The sequence below is a fragment of the Canis lupus genome, chromosome 18 (genome assembly GCF_011100685.1).
Source record: "Canis lupus familiaris isolate Mischka breed German Shepherd chromosome 18, alternate assembly UU_Cfam_GSD_1.0, whole genome shotgun sequence".
Taxonomy (NCBI): Eukaryota; Metazoa; Chordata; class Mammalia; order Carnivora; family Canidae; genus Canis; species Canis lupus.
In genome coordinates, this window is record NC_049239.1 from 17741423 (window position 1) to 17757326 (window position 15904).

General features: G+C 39.2%; 1 protein-coding gene across 1 annotated transcript in view; it reads right to left on the reverse strand.

The window, feature by feature from the left end:
- Positions 1 to 15904, reverse strand: part of GSAP (gamma-secretase activating protein) — an 83944-nt gene that overhangs the window by 55091 nt on the left and 12949 nt on the right. The window contains 6 exon segments of the mRNA XM_038562789.1: positions 1566 to 1615; positions 2765 to 2834; positions 6457 to 6545; positions 12804 to 12857; positions 13161 to 13230; positions 15238 to 15294. Coding sequence (XP_038418717.1) covers positions 1566 to 1615; positions 2765 to 2834; positions 6457 to 6545; positions 12804 to 12857; positions 13161 to 13230; positions 15238 to 15294 — 390 coding nt within the window.

Sequence of the window (15904 nt, forward strand, 5' to 3'; positions counted from 1 at the left end):
TGCGCATTGCTGGCTCTGAGATTCTGACTTCATTCTTCCTTCCTGTCCTGACTCTTTGCTGACCACTTGTTCTGTCCATGCCCTGCCATTGTGGCACCATGCCCCTGGTGGCTCGAAGCTCTGGCCACACACTTTCTAGTCACACTTTTCCAGCCAGGCCTCTTGATTTGAGTCTTTCAATCAGAGATATAAAACTAATAAATGCATTTTTCCATTTCAATGTTGCTCACTTAAATTTAAAATTAAAATCTTCAGAGAAGGATTATTTTGATGCAAACTAAATATTGAAGGAAATGATTTTTAATATCAATAATAGATTATGATCTTACACAAGTTGTCAAGAAAAAAAGATAACACAATAGAAAAATAGACAAGGATGTAACTAAGCAATTTTCAGAAAAACAAATTCACACAGCCAATAATATTAATGGACATGCAAACTAAAATAATGTTATCAACTTAACACTCATCAAACTGGAAATCTTTTTTAAAAAGGCAAATGCACCAATGACTGGTATGGATAGAGGGAAAGGGAACTCTTACTCTTATGCATTGTTTGTACAACAGTGAATTGTTACAAGGTTTTTTGGAAAGCAATCTAGCAAAATATGTTGAGATATATTAAATGCATATACCCACTAACCCAATTATCCATCCCTGAGGACTTAGCCCAAAGAAATAATGTGTATCAAATATGTAAAGCTATTTAAAAAAAAACTATTAAAATTGTGTACATCCATACCAGGGACTATTATGTACTTCTAAAAAGAATGAATTGATCTATTCTGGTTGACTTGGAGGTAATGCCACAAAGCTGAATGAGGAAGGAGTGGATAATAAACCCCTGGGTGCATCAGGGGTGGGGACGGCAGATACACAGGTTTGGAGAAATGCATGAAAGGATACCTAATAGGCTGTAGACAAAAGTCAGAGGTTTTGAAAAGACAAGGGAGAAGTGGAATGCAAGTGAAAAGAAAAGAAGAAAAGAAAAGAAGAAAAAGGAAAAGAAAAGAAAGTAAAGAAAAGAGAGGAAAGACAGGGAAAAAAGGAAAGGAACTATATAAAAAAAGGAACTATATAAACTCCCAGTATATACATTATGATCCCATTTATTCTCTGTAGGTATAAAAATTAGAGGAAAAAAACTTCATCTCTATCTGAAAACCTGTAGCGATAGCCCTGGTGTACTAAGTAAAAAGTAAAAACAAAAATGGCCAATCAATATATATATATATATATTATGTTTCTATTTTGGTAAAAACGACTGAATCCGTGTTTATGTGCACTAACCTTGTGGAAGTGTGTATGAGCTAGGGAAAGAGTCCCACAAGGCTGTCATGAGTTATCTCAGGAGACTGAGACTGAGACTGGAGAGCGAAGTCAAGAGAAAAGAAATAATTAACTCCTTCATATGTCTATATTATTTCTCTGCTTCAACAACAAGACATCAAATAAAGAAAGCAGTCTTTCTCTATAACATTACTCTATCCTTAACAGTCTTGAAATGTTACTCTGTGGGGAAAAAAAACAACAACTCTGAAGCAAAAGAGATTTCAAATATTTACCACTTTATTTCCGTCTTCTTGGATGACGTGGATATGAAATTTTTCAATATCTTTTAAAAGAGAAATGATAGACAGTTTAGCCTTTATGAAAATCATTTAAAAATCACTTTTTACACCTCACAATGGTGAACCTTTATTTATAAAAGCAATGCAGAGTAATCAACTGGCTGGAAAAATAGTAATATCACAGATAGCAATTCATAATATAAGTGCAAAACAAAACCCACTTTTCTCCAGCCTCCCTCCACAGTCTACCACTAATCCAGCATTTACTCTGCTCATCAATATCAACAATACGTGCAGCATTCAAGCCTTCTGCTCCCCTTAATATTGGCCTTCCCTGCATCATCAGCCTTATTTGGAGCACACAGAGGTTCATTTGGCAGGGTTTATCTCAAAACACTTCTTGTATAAAAATATTGGGTAGAAACCCTGATATTTTTACAAGGGTCAATTTCACAATAAGAAAACCCAAAACAATTTAAGCTGATTTGTAAGGTGGACCCCTTTCTCTCAGTAAGCGATCTAGATGTGGCCATACTTAACCTTTTGCCAGTTCTAGTTACAAAAATGTGAGATAGATCATTGGTCATGAGCATAGGAACTGAACACAAACCTAATAACCCCCCCAAGGTCTGTCCTTGCCATTATGAATCAGCAGTTTCATTTTGTAATATGAAAGATGGCTTACTAGATATGATCCGCCAGTGGATTTTGTCCTTTTTCTGCCACCCTTCCCACTCAAAAGTGTAAACTTCATTACAGAATGTCCCACTCTTATTTGCCTCTACCTGAATTTGACCATGTATGTGTCCTCGAATTGTGCCATCAAATTCTTCTGGCTTCTAATACCTTTCCTTTTCTCTATCCAAGGTGCCAGACATCTTAAAGAAGGATGAACTAAAGAAGGTAAAAATGACCTCCACAACTGTACTACACTCTACCATGTGACAAAAGTGGAAATCTATGTATATAGGAGCCAGCCCATCATTCCCAGGATGGGGAAACAGAGCAGAGCCTAAGGGAAGACGTGGGGGCAGACGGAAAAGCCCTTCCACAGGAGTGCTAGGTCTTAGGTGGACATCAAAGGTCAGTTGCACTGGTGAGTGGACATCTAGAAGATTCAGTCAAGTCCCATACTTCACCAAGAAATGTGCCCTTCATGAAGTTCACATAGACCACCTAAAAGATATACTTACATTTCTCTTCTGAAATCAGTAACAGATGGTTCTCTGGAGGAGGGTGACTTTCCACTTGGGGGTAGAGAAACTGTAAAGAGGAAATTCACAAAATCATAAGCAACAACCTTGCTTACACAAATATTCCAAAAGTGTCTGATCACTGTACTATATCACTATATACCATAGAAGGTAGGTACTCAGAACCACAGAATAGGTTAGATAAATCACATACATACACACATTGCAGATGGAAACAAGGAGGAAAAAGAATACTTTTAGGAGCCGATTTTTCTGGGGGGAAATTCATGACAGGTCCAACATAATTAATTTAAACAGTAAGGCTAAAGCATAAGCTATTTCTAGAGATGGTGCTTCCTATTTTGGAATACATGATTCTGAATCCACTCAGAAACAATATAAACAACACCTGTACAGAAAGTTCTATTTCACATGCACAAAAAAAGTGATCAATACATCTGTTATGCAACTAAACCTAGTATTTAATTTGTGAACCAAGCAAATGTATGCTCTACAACTTCCAAATTCCCGCATCCAAGAGACAAAGCACAACGTAAAGCGGGACTTTCCAAGAAGAACAATGACTCACAATGTGGCATGTGGTGGAGGATTTGCAAGCCTCAAATAATAGAATGACTGCACTGGGAAGAAAAGGCTTGATCCACCCCACTCCTTATCTGTGCTCTCCCTTATGTGCCAGCCCACAGGACAAAGCAGCCAGCCAGAAACACAGGCCTGGCGCTATGAGCTGTGACAATGAGGGAAAAGAGGTCATGAGATGACTCCAGTGACTTAATTCTTTCATCATCAAAAGGGTACCTATAAATCAGCAGTTTTGTTTTGTAACATGAAAAGACAGCTTACTAGATAAGAGCCACCAGTGAATTTTGGTTTTTCCCTCTAAACTTCAAAGCATTACGAAAGAACATAATCCTTTTATGTCCCTACTTTAGAGTTGGCAGCCTCTCTAAAGACTACGAAAAATTTTGACAAAATAGGTTACCTGGTGTCTAACTTTTCATAAAAGTGAAATGAAACAGGACTGCTAATGAAAAATGAAAACAGGACTGATAAATTTTTTAAATTGTTTGTTGTAAGTTTTCCTTTTTGGAATCGAAAATCAAAACACTACCATAAACTTCAAAATTATAAAATAGATAGCAGTGCAGAATTCAGCTATGAAAGTAATATAGAACTTGGGATGTCCTGATTTGTGAAACTGCACATCAAACAGGAAACTGTGTCCTGGGGTTGAGGAGAAGCAAAGGGGAGTGGCACCATACTGATAATGGAAGAGCAAACAGTGCCTCAAAATAAGGAGATGCTCCTACGGAAGACGATTTGGCCTCCCTTGGGACTCCAGAGGTGGCCAAGGCATGCTTGCTTAGAACTGGGACCTGGAGGAAGGTGCTGAAGAGTCCTAAACCTTTGCCGGGTCTTGTGTGGCACTCAGTGGGAACGTGATTTCAAAAGTTCCATTTAGGTGGTGATGGTTTTCCTTTCTATGACGAGGCAGCCCTAGAGCAAAGCCTGGAAGTAAGACTATAAACAGACAGGCTTCAGACACACTCTATAAAAGCGTGTGAGATTTGGTTTTGTTTTTGCGGTGTCAGTAGAAATCTATATAGATTACAACATATTAGGGCAACACTGATCTTCACAAATATGGAGCTAGACTTTGGTTATTAATATTCATAGTTGGAAGATATACACTATAGGTGGATATCTGGAACAATTTGGAAGATGCAGGTCATGCTGGTAGGCAAGTTTCAAAAGTACCAGATTGGGATCCAAACCCCAGCCAGTACTGTCTCGCCAAAGTTCCTCTATGAAGGAGGTCAAGGCCGCACACACAGCCTTGTAGAAATGTACTACTGGAGATCACCATGAATGTTTTGGTAAGAAAAGGGAGACAGACTGCAGGCAAGACTAAACTCAGTGGACAGTGAATGGCATTTCTGTGAAGGGGAGCAGGAGGGGGAGAGGGAGGTGGGAGTTTGCCCTTGGTGGAGGTTTGCAGGATTTTTCTCTCCCCCGGGGCAGAGGTATGAGGAGCAAGGGGCAGAGCTAGGAACAGAGATGGGTCCACAAGACAAGTACAGGTTTTACTTCATTTGGGTGGGGGACTTTCCCTTTGGCCTAGGAAAGCAGTCATGCATCATGTACTATTAATTTTTTCAAGTGGAGACAAAATTTGCATAAGAGAAAAATCACCTTTTTAACTATTTTAAAATAGTCAATTCAGCAGTTGTTAATATATTCACAATGTTGTGTAACCACATACTCATAAAAACTCATTCCTTCCTTATGTTCTAATTAATTCCCTTTAGCTGTCCCAATCTTTCCATAATGTCTCCATTGCCTACACAGCCCTGGGTGGAGACGCTAAGGAAGCCAGAATAGGCCAGAAAAGGGAAGTATGATGTGTCCCACAGTCACCCCTGTACTGATGACAGTGTAAACACAGCAGCTTCCTGGGGGAGGGGGAGGGCAGCCTAGGAGCTCCACTCCAGGCCCTGCCTATAAGCAGGGGGCAGATGGGAGAGAGGCCCCTCTCCTGACACTCTGCAAGCGGAGATCCTCTCCGTAGGCTCAAGGCTGGGAGTAGGTGGGGGGAACAAGAAGCAGATAGTTCAGATTCCACAAGGAAGTTATGCTACAGCGCTGCAGGAACATGTAACAGTCAGGTGTCCCCTGTGGCAGGCATATTCTACGGATCACCACAAACAGCATGCACTGAATTCTGAACCACTGCTCCCGGGGGAAATACGAGGCCGGGCTCCTGCATGGTCATGACATTTGTAGCAACCAATGAATACATAGCTTTGCTTTTGTGTGTTCCTATTTAAAGACATCTTATTTAATAAATATTGTTGAGCCGTTAGCATTGAGCTCATGGTCAACCGCGCCAGAAACTCATGCCTGAAGGAAGCTTATCTCACCCACATATTTTCTCTACAACCACATTGCTGCCTTCTTGTGCTGAAGCACACCAGACAGCACTTGGGAACTATGCACGGGGAACATTTTAAATAGTGCAATCACCAATGAGGAGCCCCAAACATGTGAGAATTAAGGCACTAAACAACCTCTGTTTACAGTGTGAGCAGTGAACCCTGAAGGCAGTGTCAGTCACCCTTGTTGAACCTCAGCTGAGTGACGAATTTTTCACCACTGTGCACACGGCTGCAGATGACTTTAAAAGCACCGTGAGAATCAACTTTGGTTTACAAATAGATTTCAGTGCGTAGTACAATTCACAAACTCTGAGTGTGCAGGTAATGAAGACGGACTATGGTCCACCTGCACTATACATACAGCGCTTCTGTATCCTTCCCTGGAGTTGATAAATTCAGGGATTAAGCCATTTATTCATATTTACTCTGTCAACTAAAGCAATACATTAAATAAACCATTTTTTAGACTTACCTGATATGTGTCGAGAGTCAGCATTTTATCAAGTAAGAATATTACATTATGATCAGAAAACCCGTTTATAATGGAGACAGAGTAGCTAGGTTGAGTTTTAATTTCCATGTTTCCAGCCAAACCCGTTTCCCAGAGTGCTTTGAGGATTAAATGTGATAATGGGTGTGAAAACACTTTATAAGCACCTTTGCCTCTAGGTTTCACACCTTTTGATTAGTGAGATGAGTGATAACCACATCGTGCTCCTGCTCCTGCTCGCTTACCTGCACCCAAATAGAGCTATCCACCGCTTTTAGAACCTTCACATTGTTAACAGGGTGGATTTCAACCAACAAAGTTAAGCACTTTGATCCTACAAAGGAAAGGAGGCTTTTAGTAAAGGAGGCCAGAATGTCATTCGTTATCTTCTCCACCTATGTCTGTACTTTGAAAACATAAATATGTTACCTATTGTATTAGTTATTCCAAGAGGAAAAGTAATTTTCTTAAAATTTTCTTTGGCAGTTCTTAAAACCCTTGACAAAAGAAGAAAACCTCACAAAGTTGAAATCAATAGGCGCAGAGTGAGAAGCGAGTTCCTGACCATTCCTCAGCCACTTAGCACAGCCTCACAGGCCCTCTGGGCTCCTAAGTCTAAGCAAACACGACTCCATTCACTACCACTCCAGTTCTGCAGCACATGAATGAATATCACTTGTGGATGAAAATATAAAGATATTTCTGGCGGATGAACATGCTCCAGTACACGGACCCTATTAAGAGGACAGGGCTTCCCTCTGGAATGGTGGCAGAGCTGCGTGGATAAAGACCCACTTATTTCCTCAGTGTCACATTGCAGCAAATGACATAAAAGATAGCAATTAGGAGGAAGTCCTTGGACACAGGCTACAATGGGATTACCACAGAGATCCACATTTAGACCAAGAGTTCCCCTCCCCCAAGATTAAACCTCAAAAAAGGAGTTGCCTTAAAGCTGAGTTCTTGCAGAGTCTAATATTCTCAGGTGCTTTCTCTATGACTTTATTTTGAGTAATAATGTACAATTTTCAGGACAGCACAGCATTGAATCAATGCCAATTTTCACTATTTAAGAAATTAAACTGACAGAAAATAAAGGCAAAAAATGTAAAACAATTCCTACCATATGGCCTTACAATTACAAGCACTGGATATCTCTGTAAACATGCCTTTTAAATATTACTGAAAAAGCAAGACAGCGAGTTACTACGTGGGATCCCAAAGATATAAGGATGGAACAAATGAAGATCAAATATTGTTTGGTCAATGATACTTGTAGCTTATGATAAAAATCCCAGTGATTGTATATCAGTTCAAAAGGGCTATACTTGTTTAACTGGGATAGAGGTAAAGGTGAGGAGCTTTGTGAATCTGCTAGATAACTAAAAAAAAAAAAAAAAAAAAAAAAGGGGCTCTAGAAAATAAGAAAGACGTTGGTGTTGAAGTGTTTGGGTGGCTCAGTCAGTTGAGCATCTGACTCTTGGTTTTGCTTTGGCTCAGGTTATAGTCTCAGGGTCCTGAGGTTGACCCCTGCATTGTGCTCCAGGCTCAGGGGGGGAGTCTGCTTGAGATTCTTTCCCCTTTCCTCTCCCTCCCCCTCTGCTCCTTCCCCCACTTATGTGTGCTGTCTTTCTCACAAATAAATAAAATCTTGCTACCCCATAACCCAGCAATTGCACTACAGGGTATTTACCCAAAGATTCAGATGTAGTGAAAGGACAGGACACCTGCACCCCAATGTTCATAGCAGCAATGTCCACAATAGCCAAACTGTGGAAGGAGCCTCGGTGTCCTTTGACAGATGAGTGGATAAAGAAGATGTGGTGCACATATATACAGTGGAATATTAGCCTCAGAAAGGATGAATACCTTCCCATTTATATCAATGTGGATGGAACTGGAGGGTATTATGTTGAGTAAAATAAGTCAACTGCAGAAAGACAACTATCATATGGTTTCACTCATATGTGGAATATAAGAAATAGTGAAAGGGGCCTTAAGGGAAAGGAGAGAAACTGAATGGGGAAAAATTAGAGAGGAAGACAAACCATGAGAGACTCCTAACTCTGGGAAACAAATAAAGGATTACAGAAGGGGAGGTTGGTGGGATGATGAGTAACTGGGTAACAGGCACTAAGCAGGGCACTTGATGGGATGAGCACTGGATGTTATACTATATGTTGACAAATTGAATTTAAATTTAAAAAAATCTTTTAAAAAAAGACATTAGTGTCAGGTGGCCTGGGTGGCTCAGTGGTTTAGCGCTGCCTTCAGCCCAGGGCATGATCCTGGAGACCCGGGATGGAGTCCCATGTTGGGCTCCCTGTATGGAGCCTGCTTCTCCTTCTGCTTGTGTCTCTGCCTCTCTCTCTCTCTCTCCTGTGTATTCTCATGAATAAATAAATAAAATCTTTAAGAAGGAAGGAAGGAAGGAAGGAAGGAAGGAAGACAGACATTAGTGTCAAAGAGACTTAAGAAAAATAGAAATGCTTTGTGAAATGTAAGAATGAGAAAAAAAGCAATTTTCCTTATTACGTTATTTTACATTAAGTGTGTATAATTAAATTAATATACTAAGTAGTACAAGCTGACATTGGCTATTTTATGTCTTGCTCTAAAAGTTTACATTTTCCAATTTGGGGGAAAAACTTTTTAGGGGCTAGGTGGGGAATCTTCTCCTTAGAAAAGTAAAGAATCACTTTACTCATATGTGGACTTTTTGGCAGTAAATTTGATAACCAGCTATCAGCTAAATCCACTTGACTTTAAAATGGGACACAAGGACACAAGCCATCTTCCTACACTAATTCTTTCCTTTATAGAGGCATCCTGGACAATTAACTAATATAATAAGCATAATGATAAGAGTAACCGTGCAAACAGGCATTTCTCTCAGTAACATATCATGTGATTTCATGGTGTAACATGACATACTCTGGATTAGGATTCTAGAGATGTCAGTTTTGGTTTACACTCTGCTACTAACCTAATACACATTTTTCAGAAAGGACAATGCATTCCTAGGCTTCTATGCCTTGTTACTAAAGAAAAAAACAAAAACTAAAGAATCAGATCATTTATCTAGTCAGTTTCAGTCATGAAATCTCATGATTCTATGGAGTGCTTAAAGTCGTCTTCAGAAGTTAGAGAATCCAGATGTCAGGGGTGCCTGGGAGGGCATCGCTGTAGGGTAAGGCAGGTCCAGGCAGGATGTGGATATCACAGAAAGTAGAGACAGCAGGAACAGAAGTGACAACTTGGATGGATCTTGAAGGCATTGCACTAAGTGAAATCAGAGAAAGACAAATACTGTATCATCTTTCCTACGTGTGGACTCCCAGAAAGAAAAAAAAAACCCATGCTCATAAATACAGAAAACAAATTGGCAATCATAAGAGATGAGGGTTGGAGAATGGGAGAAACAAGGGAACAGTTTTATTTTTTTAGTTTAAATAAATTGAACAAATATTAAAAACAAAAGCACAGGGATTAGCATGGCATTGGCAGGGTGGGCAGGTAGACACTGGGCAAAGGAATCTGGTCTGAGCCAGGTGAAGACACATGTTGTGAATGATGACAAAGTTAGAAGAGTCCAGCAGTGCCTAGTTCTGAAGCAGCTCTGGTTACTGGAGCTCTTGAAGCAAACCACAGCGCCACAGAGCAGCTGCAGGACTTCACTATAATGGTACAGGGAGTCTCAGAAGAGTCTCAGTGGCAGAGGGGCCCAACACAGGTGGCCACCCCAACAGCTGCCCAGCGGGGATCTACTGTGACCTGCAGCAAATGCAACTCCAGAGGGGAGGGAGAAGAGGCAGCTAGATCCGGTCCTCTCCTCTTCCTTTTCCTCTTCCCCTCCCTCCTCTCCTCTTCCTCTTCCCCCTCCTCCCCTTTCATCTCCTCCTTCTCCCTCTCTTAAGTAAGCTCTATACACAGCATAGGACTTGAACTCACAACCCTGAGATCAGGAGTTACATGCTCTACTGACTGAGCTGCCCAGACATCCCCCCTTTTACTGTTTTCTAAACAAAATATTAATCTGCCATGGCCAAAGCCAAGAAGAGAAGCACTATTGATAAAAACTGTGTTGGCAAGTGTGTGGACCAAAAAGCCTATCTTGTTCATATGAAAGATGTTACAGTTTACTTGCAACGGAAAAATCTCTTCATAAGCAATAGAGTGTGAAATAATACCTCCAGGCAAACTACATTTTATAATCGAATGGCTTATCAGGTCATTCATGGGCAGATAAAATAAGGCTTTCCAAGACATTTGTTCGAAGAATAAAACACCATAATGGATTCTACAGTGCTTTCTGGTCACATCACTTCTGAAATCTTAACTGAACACAGGCCTTGTAGGGTCTCCACGGATCTAGGTGTACTTCAGGCCTGTCTTCCTCTGGCCTCAGTTCATACCACTCTGCTCTGCCCCCTTTTCATTCGGCCTCCTCACTATCCTTGATCAGCGAGTCCACCTAGTACACTCTGGCCTCAGGACCTTTGTGCTGGCTGTTGTTACTGTCAGAAATGTGCTTTCCCCCCAGTCGCGGGCTTGCTCCCTCCCTTCTTTCAGATATCTGTTTTTTTTTTTTTTTTTAAAGATTTATTTATTTATGATAGACAGAGAAAGAGAGAGAGAGAGAGAGAGAGAGAGAGAGGCAGAGACACAGGAGGAGGGAGAAGCAGGCTCCATGCCGGGAGCCTGACGTGGGACTCCATCCCAGGACTCCAGGATCGTGCCCTGGGCCAAAGGCAGACGCTAAACCGCTGAGCCATCCAGGGATCCCTAGATCTCTGTTTAAATGCTCCCCACATAGTGCTTCCTAGGATCATTCCTCAAATAAACTAATTGCATTCAAATGCCTGCCTCAGGCTCTACTTAGAGGGAAAATGCAAACTAAGATGAGAAGTAATCTCAGGGGACTGGATCACTTTAGCCCTGAGTGGCATGAGGAAGCAGGAGAGCGTTGAAACAGGAAGAATCCACCAGTAAGGGGACCTTATCAAATTTATGACCACCTTGGGACTAGAGCTGCATGGAGCACACCTCAGAATGGTCCATTTCAGGGATGGAAAGGGGAGTATTTACCCCTCAGCTCCCTGGCCCCTCCATGGTCATGGCTTGTCCTATTGGGAATCCTTTCTGACCATACTTCCAGGTGGCACACGTGCAAGTAGTGAAGAGACATTCCCAAGGCGCTGGGCAAAAAAACGAGACGCAGGCAGAGAGGCTGAGTTAAGGCCCTGCCTGTCAAATTAGCTCTGGGCAGATCTGGCTCTTACCGCAGCAGCTGGCATAAAAGGTGAGCTGAGAAGATATAAAACATCAGGAAGCCAATATGATACTTAACAATGTCCATTCTGATATTCTTAAAGATGTGATCAGATAATTTCACTAGAGGTGTATCAAACTTCAAAGACTGAGTAAGCAGACCTGAATAGGATTTTTTTTAAGACGTATTTATTTTAGAGAGAGAGAGAAAGGGAGGAAGAATGTGCAGAGGGGATGGACAGAGGGAGAGGGGGAGCTGCTCAAGCAGACTCTCTGCTGAGCTCGGAGCCTGATGCGGGGCTTGATCTCGTGACCCTGAGATCACAACCTGGGCCAAAACCAAGAGTCAGATACTTAACCGACTGAGCCACCCAGGCACCCCCTGAACAGGATTCAATTTAATAAAAGTTAAAATAAAGTTGGTCTGAACATATATATTTTTGAACATATATTTTATAATGTACATAATTATCATTTTTCTGCAGCACAATTAGGCATAGTTGGTAAACATCACATAAGGAATATAGGTTCTATTGGGTTTACCAGCATAAGGAATTCCTGAGGCTAAAAGGAGTAAGGGCCAACAAGGCATTTTTAATAAGGGCAATAAGTAGATAAGTAGGCAATAAGGGCAACAAGTAGAATTTTTTAAAAGAATTTGAGCCAACATTTAACAAAATTTTATGTAAAGGTCCACACTTCTCTCAGTAAATTGAAAAACTGGTCCCACAGGGCTTATTACCCTCCACTGAAGATGAGATGATGCCCCATGGCACACCCCACCCACCACCAGCCTCGACAGCTCACCACGAGGGCAACTGCCACACCTGTCTTGCATAACATTTTATCCACAGCGGCATGCAAAGTGCCTGACCCACTCCATGCACTTACTTGTTGAGTTCTGGACAGATGGGGGATATGGAATGTTAAAAAGAAGGAAAGAATATTACAAAGACAATAAATTATAAAGTGGGCTTTGACAAATGAGAATTTTTATTTAGAATTGGTAGATTATTCACAATATATTATGTATCAGTTAACTGCTTACCAGATGTAAGAAAAAAAATGATATTCTTGAAGGAATACCACCCCCTTCCCAGCCTTTTACACCAGCTTCTGATCATAGGGTTCTAGTTTTTCCTCAGTGTTGCTCTGTCTGCAAGTGCTAATTGCTTTCTAATACTTCTATTCACTATTACATTATTTTCTGTACTTTGTTTACTTCAAAAAATAATTTAAAAAACGTTTTCATGCTTGACATGGCCTTTGCCTTTTCATTCTGAGATAAAAGCTATTCATAAAGATGTTTTATGTTTCATACCTGGTTGAAGCTCATTCTTTCTTCCTTCTTTAGCAGAATGAACTAAACTTGCAGCTAATGAAAAAAGAAAAAATAATCCATTAACAAAGAATCCATGCAGTGGCTGATTAGTTTACCACTTTATACCTGAAAAAAGTTAAGGGCTCCAAGAATCTGTCAGTGAATGATTAAGGTAATGCAGAAAAAAAATCTTTTTTTGTAAGTAGACTTTTATATTTTGAAATTAATCTCCCAAGAGCATCTTTTCCCAGAAAATCATTGGTATAGGATAGTCAAATATTGCAAAGGTCCAATACTTTGAAACTCAACAAATGTAGTTTACTTCTTGACATGTAGCAATAAAAGAATTCAACTTACCAAGCAAAGTTCTCTCACTGTTGATAGAGCAACTGATGACATGCAAGTCTTTCTCAAATGTATAGAGATGCTATTAAAACAAAGTTATTTTTTAATTTGGAGTTTTGTATTAAAGAACAATTTTAGAATTCAAATTCCCAATTAGCTCTGAAACAGGTATCATGGTGGCAAGACATTCTATTAAAGAACCATTAATTAACCAGTTTATCCATACTGAGAAGTTTCAGATTATTTTTTAAGAAAGAAGTTTCCAATTGTAGGCCATAGTTGGCACTGAAGCTTAACCATGAGGCAACATGATCTAGTGGCTAAGAACCTAGACCCTGGAGACAGGCTAGATGTAGGATCAAATTCTGATGATGCCACTTACTAGCTGTGTAACCTTAGACAAGTTATTCATTTTTCTATTCTCTCATCAGTAAAATAAAAATCATAATACCTATTTCATGAAATCCTTAGAAGGATCAAGTCAGATGATCCATACAAAGCACTTATTACAATGTCTGCCACTAATAAGCACTTAGATGTCAGCTATTATAATTATTGAGACAAGTAAAGTTTTAATCAAGTTACTTAACTATGATATCATTAACTATGTCTAAGAGACTATCAAGCCCATCTCCTATAAAACTCATATTCAGAGCCTTGGCAAAGTAATCTTCTGTTTTTACTTGCCCTTTTAATAATTTTCTTGATGTTTGAAGTGTTGCAAGATTCCATTTCCTTATTAAATATTAAAGAAAATGAAAATGGTCATGCAGAAGGAGGATATGATATGCAAATTGAGGAAATGAAGACAATCACAGTTATATTAGGCAAACTCTCTTAGAATACCTTCAGAGGGTAAGAAAAGATGAAGAGTCTTAGACCTCGACAGAGAACAGGTTAAGAAAAAACAACTCATAGCGAGAGTATTAGGAAGGTAATTAGTACTTGCATATTAAAAAAAAAAGCAAAAAAAAAATAAAAAATAAAAAATAAAAATAAAAAATAAAAAAAAAAGCACTGAGAACACACTAAAATCCTATGGCCCAAAGTTGATGAAAAGTGTTGAAAAGTCATGAAATGCTTGATTAGAAAAAGTGAACTTTGAGTGAATAAGGAGGCTCTGAATTCATGTGAGACATTTTGGTTTCCTTGGACTCCTGCTCTGAGGCATTCTAATTTACAAGAAGAATCATGGAAGTATACACTTAACTTTTAGTGTTTTACCCTTTTAATTATAAAATAACACATGAACATAGGCTCAGTGTTTAAAACATGAAACACCACCAAATAAAAAGTCAAAGCTCTCCACTATGCTCACCCCATATGAACTCCCTTCCAAAAGGAAACATGTTTGTAATTTACTCGATAGCCTCCAGATCTTTTTTAAACAAGTTTTTAATATATATTTACACATATATATATATGGTATAGTTGTCTTAAAACATAAATATATTATTCTGGCAACTTGCTTTTTTCACATAACAGTATATTTTGGAGAACCTTCTGTGTCAGTGTACATTTATAGACTTCTTACTCCCTTAATGTTTGTAAGTTGTTTTTACCTAGACACAAAATGACTCCCTCACATTTGCACCAAGAATTAGATAAGCTTGTCATATAAACCAATGTCCTATGTGGGTGGTGTGGGGAAAAATTAAGAAAAGGAAGCTGAGTTCTATATCTGGATCCTTGAGAAGCAAGAAAAATGAGGGTTAAAGAGAAGCAGAACTCATAACCAGAGGTCATTATGAGATCCTAAACTTCTGGGAGCTCACAAATCTTAGAAGACACTGGACTTCCTACATTCCTACAGAATATTGGATAATTGATTTGAGCCAACTTTGCTTAAATCTCAAAGGATTCAAGTGATATTTTGGTTCAGGAGTCCTTACACTTCATTTACTTATTTATCTTTAAAGATAATGGCATCAAGAGATGGTAAAAGAGAGAAGGCAGGCCAACAAAGAAAAACTAAATTTTTAGAAAATGAAATAAGAATCTGTAACTACAAAAAGGAGGCAGAAAGAAGAAAAAACTCTAAAAGCAATAACTAATGAGTATCTAAGATTTATGTTTTTTTTTTTTTTACCTCATTTTGTCTGGTTCGGCAGTCATATAATCCAAAGGCAACATTTCCCTTATCATCCTTAAAAAAAATTAACCAGATATGTATTATATATCATTGATTAGGAAATTAGGATGTTATTAATCTTAAACCTGCAATAATTCAGTCAATATTACCAATAAGTACAATAAGTATTACCAATAAGTACATGCTAAAGGTAGCATGTCAGAAAGGGACCAAACTTATGTCAGCTAGTAATATGGGCTTAAAAAGTGAAATGGATTAAGAGTGTACAGCTCAATCTGGGGACCCTTTCTAGGAGGTAGTAGAACCTAGCAAAGGAGCAAATCTTTCTGTACTTGGGTTTATTTCTTTAAGACAATATATATGATAGAGATTGGGAGTGGCTACAACAAGTCCATGATATTCCTGTAAATAAAACTTTTTGAATCATATAATTCTTTAAATGCAGCACACATATAGAATACAACTTAAAATTACTTTTTTAAAAAATATTTTATTTATGAAAGTAATCTCTATACCCAACGTGGGGCTCAAACTCACAACCCCAAGATCAAGAGTCCCATGCTCCACCGACTGTGCCAGCCAAGTGCCCCAACTTAAAATAACATTTTAGCAAATAAATAAATAGAATAATACACATATGCAGAGCAAGCTAGCCACTGAAATT